This window comes from Cavia porcellus, unplaced genomic scaffold, assembly GCF_034190915.1.
Source record: "Cavia porcellus strain 051 isolate PalLab524CR breed Dunkin Hartley unplaced genomic scaffold, mCavPor4.1 scaffold_1, whole genome shotgun sequence".
Taxonomy (NCBI): Eukaryota; Metazoa; Chordata; class Mammalia; order Rodentia; family Caviidae; genus Cavia; species Cavia porcellus.
The window spans coordinates 180,625,513-180,634,750 of record NW_026947484.1 but is presented as its reverse complement, the minus strand read 5'-3'; the positions used below and the strand labels follow the sequence as shown (position 1 = coordinate 180,634,750).

Sequence of the window (9,238 nt, the reverse complement as noted above, 5' to 3'; positions counted from 1 at the left end):
ATCTCCATTGTTTCACATAAAAAAGAAAAACTTTTTTTTATACAGCACTGCGATTTTGACAACTTTTTTATTTTCATGGATAGAAAATTCTGCGGTACATTCCACAGCCTACAGTATGCAGACGGTCGGGGTGGCTTTATAGAAAATATTATTGAATGAGTCTGCTGGGGAACAATGAATGATAGTTTCATAAACAACCTTTAGGAGGCAGACACGGCTTCAGTTTAGCCCTATAAAAGCATGTCCATGTACAATAGCCTGTAGAAAGTGCTAAGAAAATACACAACTAAAATAAATACATAAAATATATAATACATAATAAATAAAATAACAAAAATGGAGACATGAAAGGTTTTGTGTGGGACCAGACAGTGCCTAGGACTGGATGGAGGTGTGTGGGGGGTGCAGGGTATCTGGTCTGTAAGTCTATCTTTGTTAAAAATTTAAATTTATTGGTACTACTTAGACATACATAATGACCACATTCACTGTAGAGAATTTGTATCTGTACGTGATTATAAAATCCATCTTTGCATGTGTTGTGCTGCTCGTGGTGTGAGAAGTCAGAACACAGAATAGAACAGGCAGTGACCAGGCTGCTAAATTCAGACACTTTTTTTTCAAATCCATTTTATTTATAGATAATTCAGATACTTAATGTACAACAGGTATCACCACTGCTGGTGTTAATATTTGTCCTGGAGATTTGCTTTTCTAACATACAGAGTACATCTCTTGGGCTTCTTTATATGAAAATTTGTATGTAAAAATTGTTAATTTGACCTATCGAATACTATTGCATGTTTCTAAGAGAATAAATGTTTTTTGTTTTGTTTTTGAGACAGGCTCTCACTATGTAGATTATTTTGGCCTTGAACTCAGTAGATAACCTAGGCTGCTGTGAAATTCACAGCAATCCTACTTAATTTTAACCAGAGTAACTGCTGAAAGGGAAGGACTTATTCCCCCAACCATCCTACTTGAGATGGTGAAAGTACGTTTTGCTTTTATAAACCAAAACAGGATTGCAAGAGGCAAATATGTCTTTAGGTAGAAAGGAGATTTAGCCAGACATAGAGGTGAACTGAAAATCTGTTGACGTGCAGGAAGAACCATTAATCCTTTGTGTGTACACACTTGAGCTGAAATCTAGGACATATAAAATTAAGTGTCATAAGGAAAATATAATAAGCAGGCACCTCAATGATTAGGTAGTCTTTATTATAGTGTAAATGGCTCTGTGACAGCGTAATGACAGTGCCCAGAGGAGCAGCACAGAACTGGTTAATACGAGGGCAAATAGTCGAGCTACAAGCGCAGGTCGAAAAGTGTCCTGTTACATTTTTGGGAGACCTTTCCCATTCATCCTGGACAATGAAGCTCTCTTTTTTGGTTTAGAAAAAAAGGATGCATAGAAATGTTGCAGTATGACATCAGATAAACAGGAGCACCTTTAAAGTGCCTTGAGAGTTTATTCAAGAAGTTTCCTCTGTATTGGATAGCAGGCAGTTAGTCAAGATGCCACCATCGTACATACAAGGAGGCACTGAATAAGAATGGAGAACAGTAAGAACAATCCCAATGTAAGAGGAAATGTTAGCCTGTACGTGTTTTATTGACAGTTGTAATTGCTCTTTTAAAAATAAAATTTAAGTATTTTTTCTTTGAAAAAGCTGCTTCCATACTTATTATACTTATTTTTTTAATTATTCAGTGCTGTACGAATATTTTTTCTTTTCTGTTTTTTATTTCAAAGAGGGCAAAATTAAATACAACAAAACAGAACACAAGAAAACAATTCAAGAAACACAGACCTCAAAGCAAGACCACCAGAGACCTTCACTGTCCCTTGTTCTCTTCCAGATAGCTGTCCACATCCCCACACACAGTGAATTCATACCAAACAAGGCAGTTCTAAACTGATCAGAACAGGATGATGAAGGCACCCCAGGTCCTCAAGACCAGACAGAGGGAAGCCAACAATGGCCGCCACAGTGTCTCCCAATCTCCCAAAAACAGCCGTCCACATCATCCCATGGCTCAGTGCTGCTCTCCACGGTGGTGTTATACTTATTTTATAATATCTGGAAACCAGGCAAGGGGAAAATCCAAACTGAGAAAATTAGTATCAATACCTTGGTGTTTCCTTCTAGTCTTTTCCCTTAATTTCCTGTTTCTCTCATCCAGTACGTATACACACTTAAAACACACGCAATTGGAGTCCTGCTGCTTCTAGTCTTATATCCTGCTTTTTCCACTTAACATACCATGAGCATTTTTCCATGTCATTAAATATGCTTTGAATACGTTCTTGGCCACATAAAATTCCATCCTGCTGATGCACCTGTTTTCTTTTAAGCAGACACATGCCATGTTTTCCAGTCATGCTGGACTCTTTAAAGCCAAAGAAAATATTTTGTGTTTGTGCCACCACGAGCCTCTCACAAATTTGTTTTAAATCCCATTTATAAAATGTACTAAGATGCACACACGTTTGTGAGCACTAGCTATAAAGGTAGTTAATAAGCACTCTAAAGAAAATGCCAGTCAGCACCTGTCCCCTTGCCAGTCTGGTTAGTCACCCACACCACCACTGTGAATATCAACAAGTGTCACGAACGCCAGGTAACACCGATCATTCTACTGCAATCTCTTGGGCCCCCATCTCTAGATTTTAATAATGGTTTTAAACTTAAAATAACGTCAAAAACAAGTGCTACAAACTCAGCCTATGATTTAGTTTCCTAAGTTTGAGCATTTCGGGGAGACAGGTGGGGGGGGCGCGGCCCAGGCTAACAATGCTCCGTGCACTCTGCTACGGAGCTCCACCAACACCCCATCCCTGAATTTGAGTCATTTTTAATTTTGTTCCTGTCTGTCTGGTCCTTGTCTTTAGCCACAGAGATAAAGTTTCAAAATAATCTGCTAGAAACTTGGACTTCTCCGGGGGTAAGCACAGGCTGCATATATGTATCCTGGAATCCTCAGGAGGGCACTGTGGAACTGTGTTCCCCTCCTGGAGAAGGCTCTTTTGTTACTCAAATTTTGTGGGAAGTACAAGGCCAGACCTCCACAGAGAACCCTTTATATTTTCATTTATTTTTAATTAAAGACAAACCATGGATTTTTAAAAATGCAAAATGGGAATGCGTAAGGTTACTGGGGCGAGCTCTCATAGTGAAACCAAGCAAACTGAGCACTGCGCTGTTTCTACCTGCAAAATCCCACTCAGGTAAGGAAACCACTTCCATGTCGGTTTATGGACATTTGTAAGGGGTAAACCTGGACCAGATGTTTTCACAATTTTATAATTTCCAATAGTTGAAACTCTCAGCTGTGATAGTACTTATTATAAAACCAAGTAGCTTAAAAAAACAAGCCTTTTATAGCTTGTGTTGAGATGAACTTGGCTTTTTAGGGCTTTCTTTCCACATGCCCTGCACCTCAAGTGTGTTTAAACTGTGTTTAAAGTTTTGTTATGTTTTTCTAGAACAAAAAACAATGAAATCATTATTCAGATAAAATATTATAGGTTTATTTAAAACTTATTTCTCACCTTGAGTATGCAAAATACAAACTCCACAAAATGTTCATTTCTTTACTTCGTAGTTTACAAATATACAAAATAGAAGTTTGCTTAAATTTATATTACATATTTATTAAGGCAAGGAACTATATAGAAAAAACACATTTGTCCTGTTTAAGGCATATTTGGGAATAATCCATTGTACAAATTATTGCACATCTGAAACCACAGTGCATAACAGACTGTCTGCATAAAAATGTTAAAGAAGTAAACCAGGTATATTTACCTGACTTAGGTCATAAATGTAGATCGGAAGGCAAAAATAGATTTTCCTTGTCAAAGTATGCAGCAGTTTGAGAAGAACTTTGGCTTCCTCATTTGGTACCTTTAGAACCAAGACTCACCAAGCACCATCATGTAGGCTATTAAAACACATTTTTCTGTACCTGAATTTCTTTCTCTTCTTCTAACATACTAATGGCTTTTAGAAGTCAAAGAGAGTACAAGGTGATCTTTAGACTTATATTGCATCGAGACACAACTCAAGAAAATCTTGGTCTTCCCGCCCTCCCCAAGCATGGATCTAATTTATACCCTGATATCCACAACTTCCAGTCTCTCCCATGGCGTTTCCTAAGTCTGGGTATGTTCAAGTCGGATTTGGAATTGGAATGGTAGAAGATCCAGTCACAGACCCCATCTGTTCTTTGATTTGGATTTGTCTTTCGGATAGCTCCTTTCTCCTGATTATCCACTCACAAGCTGACTCTTTGGGAACTTGACCATGATTGTAGTGCTTGCCAGCTGGGCTCCTCGCGAGTGGGAAGACAGTGTAAAAGGTTTTTGACAAAAATACTGAATTCTCTCCTGGCAGTGCGGGTCGCGTCCACTCTGGGGTTTAAAAGTGCCTCTTCATGTGTAAGGCGAGGTGGTCCGACCTGGAAAAGGCCCGGTCACACTTCTGGCACTGGAAGGGGCGGTGGCCCGTGTGTTTGCGGTAGTGCCTGGTCAGTTCATCGGAGCGGGCGAATTTCCACCCACAGCCATCCCAGTCACAGTGGTAAGGTTTCTCACCTGCGAGAGGAAAAGGAAAAGGAGCTGCTGAAGCCTTCATACAGAGAACCCGGCCCGCTCAAAACCGAGGCCCAGTATTTAAACAAACTCCCTGTGCACCTCCCTTTTGAAACAACCCAGTTATGTCTATGCCACTGAAGGGTCATATTAAATCTCAGACCACACAATAAGAACATTATGACTTTTAAGGATTTGTTCTTATGTTTAGGTATAAACAAATGCACAAATTATGACTGATGGCATCTTCTTCCCCAAATCAACCACTTAACCAAACTATATATATATATGTATGTATGTGTGTTACACACACAGATATAGAATGATTTTTTTAGTTCCTTGAGACAGGCTTTATTTAGTTCAGGTTGTCAGGGAACTCATGTAGCTCCAAATTGGCCTGACTGGCCTGACTCTCCTGCCTCAGCCTCCCCAGCGCTGGGATTATAGGTGTTGTGCTGCCACGCCCAGGACAAGGGAAAAAAATCCCATTATAATTAATCAAAAAAAAAATCACAGGTACACAGCCCACTATAATCCCAGTACTAGAAAGGCAGAAGCAGGAGAATTACTGCTCCAGCTTTGAGACTAGCCTGGGCCACAAAGTGCGCTCAAGGCCAGCCTGAACTGCATAGTGAGACCCCGTCTCAAAAAAGAAACAAAAAAGTCACAGGTTGCTATAAACTTATCACACATCTGTTACTTTAGTGAAAGCAAGTACCTTTGTACCTAGTTGCAGTGACTTGGAAATTTAGTGACAGTCTTAAAACAGAACCTCTTCAGCAACCATAAACATTTATTTCTTGAAATTCAAAATCTAGCAGGGTGTGGCGACACACACCTATAAGCCCTGCACTCTGGAAGCCTGAGGCAGGAGGATTACAAGTTTGAGCCCAGCCTGGGAAACTCAGTGACTTAGCAAGACCCTGTCTAAAAATAAATATAAAGGCGCTGGGATGTGGCTCAATGCAAAGGCCCAGAGTTCAATCTCCAGCACCACAAAAACTAAAAATTAAGGACTAAAACTACAAATAGTAGAATGGGAGGATAAATCTGGAAAGAAGCCAATCTGTGAAAATAACCCAGAAAATAAGAACTGAATTTAAAAATCCTTATGTTTCACAGTATAACTTCTTGATCACAGTGGGACAGCTTTGCCCAACTTAGAACAGAGGCCCACATATGTCTGGGAACCTCCCTGCATTTTAAAGGCCTAGCAAAACTGCACATTCAAGCAGATATCATCCATCAAGCAAAAGGCTCCTGGGCAAAAAGGTAGGCGCCGCTGTGCTGCCCTCTCCCCTGATCTAGAGATGAAGCAGATACACCGCAGCACCCAAGGGCGCCCCAGGAGTCCAGCCTGTGAGTACAGGGACACCAGCTCCCCTCGTTCTAACCCTGCTGTGCCCCCTCCCTACCTGTGTGGGTTCGCAGGTGTGCCTTGAGATGAGAACTCTTTGTATAGGTTTTGCCGCAGCCAGCATAATCACAAGTATGGGTGGCTGTCCTTTTCCGGGGCCACGACCTTCTTCCCCTCTTTGGCTTGGGCTCCTCTGGCAGGCAGGAACCGGGTGGCATAAGCTCTAAGGGTGAAGAAGGTGGAGTCAACATCATTCCGAGCCGGAGAAACACGCAGGGCCCCCCAGCCCAGCTAGCAATCCCCCAGACTGACCTTGGTAGTGAATCGGTGGGACTTGCGGCTGCATTTGGTCGGGCAGGAAGGGTGGGTAGTTGGGTCCCGGATGGGGATGGAATCCTGGGGGAAGCGGCAGGGCAGGGTGACAGTCCCTGTTGCTCAGCAGTTCCTCGGGACCCAGGGTCGGGTTAGTCCTGCTCGGGAGCTGCCGCCCCATGGAGAAATCGTGGGCACTTGGCCGGTGCCCGTTGCTGAGCGGCGGTCCAGCGCCCAAGTGGGCCTCCAGAGGCCGGCCGACCGTGCAGGAGGACACCGCCTCTTGCTTGATCTTGGCACACATGCGCGGCGGTCCGCCGTTGTAGGGCGCCACCACCACCGGGTGGCTGCAGTCCGGGCTGCCTTTGCTAACACTGATGACCGACGGACTGCCATACTCGCTTCCAGGGGCGCTCAGCGACGCCTTCAGCACAAACTTGCCCATTAGCCCGCCACCTGGCGGCGGCTGCTGCGGCGGAATGTACACGGGCTCCAGCTCCGGCCGCAGGAGCTCGGCCACGAAGCCGCCCGAGGGGCTCACGTCGTTGATATCCGCCAGGTTGAAGGGAGTCGTGGAAGGGGGCGCCGCCGACTCCCGGCCGTACAGGAGGCCGCCGCCGGTGCCGCCCGGAGCCACGCCCGAGTCGCCGCCGCCCCGCATCGGGTAGCTGAAACTGCAGGTGGAGGGCGCGCTGGCGGGACCGCTGCTCGACGGGGAGGACGAGGAGGAGGCCGACGCCGACGAGGACACGGTGGCGGCCACTGACTCTTGATGAGACAACGAGTTGGAGAGAATAAACTCCAGGTCCAGGAGATCGTTGAATTCCTCCGACTCTCTCCGGGGTAGGTGGGGTGGATTGCTACCGCTGCACGCCGCGCCTGCGCCACCGTCCAGGTCCGTGGCCACGGTCGCCGCCGCCAGGTCGTAGGGGCGGCCGGGAAGCCCTGGGTTAAGTCGCTTCATGTGGGAGAGCTCCTCCCGCCAGCGCTGTGGGGACAGGGCGAGGGAGAGGCTTGAGCGGTCGGCCCCGGTCGTCAACACACTGGTTCGCGCCCGCACCTCGACATGGGCGCTGGGCACGCAGAACGCTCCCGGGCACTCCGGTGCCAGCGCTGCACTCTGGGCCAACACCGGGACGAACCCGCCGCCCGGGGAACTGGGGCACGAGCTCTCCCGTACGCCTTCGCCTCTGGCCGCCTACTCGCTAAACACTCGGGCCCAGCCGGTGTCTCGGGATTTAGCCGCCTACCGCCCGGGGAGCCGCGAGCGCCCATCCTACTGCCAGCGCGCCCGGGGACGTGTCAGGACCCCGCTGGACGCGCTGGCAGCACCGCAGGGCACGGACGCGCGCACACAGTTGAAGCAGGGACCCGGAGCCGTCCCGGGAGGGCTGCAGAGTTGGGGTGGTGACCGCCCCTTCCCTGCGCCCGGTGGTTCCAAGTGACCCGCGGGTCCCGCCCGTCCCCACCCCAGCTCGCAGAAACCCAACCAGCCGCTCCCGAGGCCCCTGCGCGACACTCACGTTATTCGGGGCACCTGCTGGACGCAGTGTCTTCTCCCTTCCCGCCGGGCCGGACGCGAACGTGGAGAAGGACGGGAGCAGCGCGTCGCTGACAGCCATGTCAGACTCGCCAGGTGGCTGCCTGAGGGCCGGGCAGGGCGCACAGGGAGGCAGGAGTGAGGGGCAGCTGTGGGCCAGCGCGCCGGGCTGTCCCGCCGGTCCGCACCCCTCGCTGTCCCCGATGCTCCGCATCTCACCTACCTCATTAATCTGGGGGCCCAGAAGCTCTTCGGAGGCCGAAGCAGCGGGGGTACCCGAACCCCAAAATTAACGAAGGGAAAAAAATAAAACCTTAGAAAAGTCAAAAACCCCAAACCCGAAAATGCCTAAGATCCTTCTTCTTTGGGTTAAATATAAACTGGAGACGTCTCTCTTTTTTTAAAAAAAGTTCCTTTGTATACAAAAGTTCTTAGAAAAGTTGTAAACTCTTATAAAAATAGACGATTAGCAAGGCGAGTTAAGTAGTCCGGTGGCCAGGCTGCGTTCTCTTCGACTCAGCAGCGTCCCCCACCGCTGTCGCGGTCGCTGCGGCTGTCGTCGTGGGCGCAGGGGCTGTGGCCGGGGCGGTGGGCGGGCGGCGCCGCCAGGTGAGAAGGGCCGCGGCGGCGCGGAGCTGCGAGCTGGGCGGAGGCGCAGGGCGCGGAGTCCCGGGGGCTGCGCGGGCCGCGGGCGGCTGGGTGGGTGGGGGCCGGTGGGGCGGGGAGGGGCACTCGGCGGCTCCCGGGGCCGCCGCCGCCCGCCACCGCCTCTGCTCCCCGCGCGCCCGCAGCCGCGCTCGCTGTCTCCGGCGGGGGAACTGCCGGCGGCCGCAGCGCGCTTCTTACTTATAACTTCTTGCTAGTTCTTCCCCGCCTCCGACCGACCAGCCGCGCGCGGGGTCCGTCGCCAGGCCCCGCCCCTCCCTTTCTTCTCCCCGCCCCCCGCGCGTTGCCATGGCAGCTAAATAAACAAACTGGGCGCACGTGGGGGCGGGGGAGAAGGAGGGGCGCGGGCGGGGCCGGGGCGAGCCGTGACGCCAGCCGGCAGCTGGCGGGCTGGAGCCTGGCTGTCGCCGGCGGCGGTGGCGGCGACCGCGCGGCGCGGGGAAGCGGGCACAGGTTGGGTCGCCGCGCGACTCGGCCCGCCGTGCCACCACAGTCGGTTCTGCGCGTTCGAAGCCCAAAGCAGAGGAGGCTGGCGGGGGCGGGGAGGGAGGCCGCGCGCCCCCCACCCCGTCCGCGTACGCGCTCGCCGCGCCATCTGCGCGCTGAGAAGAGCGCGATTATCCGCGTGACTCATGCAGCCCGCCCCCCTCGCGTACGCACGCCGGGCTGGGCCTGGCTCGGGGCCTCGGCGGGTGGGGGTGGGGACCGGGACGGGCGCCGGGGGGCGGTGCTGGATGGCGGGCAGTGGGAGCCCGCGAGGACTGCA

At 50.1% G+C, this 9,238-nt stretch overlaps 1 protein-coding gene across 1 annotated transcript; it reads right to left on the bottom strand.

The window, feature by feature from the left end:
- Window positions 1-3,510: 3,510 nt before the first annotated feature.
- On the bottom strand, window positions 3,511-8,604 carry Klf4 (KLF transcription factor 4). Its single transcript, XM_063261234.1, has 5 exons — window positions 8,030-8,604; window positions 7,790-7,910; window positions 6,267-7,254; window positions 6,013-6,177; window positions 3,511-4,600 (listed from the first exon to the last, which is right to left on the bottom strand). Exons 1-5 carry the CDS (start codon window positions 8,032-8,034, stop codon window positions 4,425-4,427), a joined length of 1,455 nt encoding a protein of 484 aa, XP_063117304.1. The 5' UTR covers window positions 8,035-8,604; the 3' UTR covers window positions 3,511-4,424.
- Window positions 8,605-9,238: the final 634 nt, after the last annotated feature.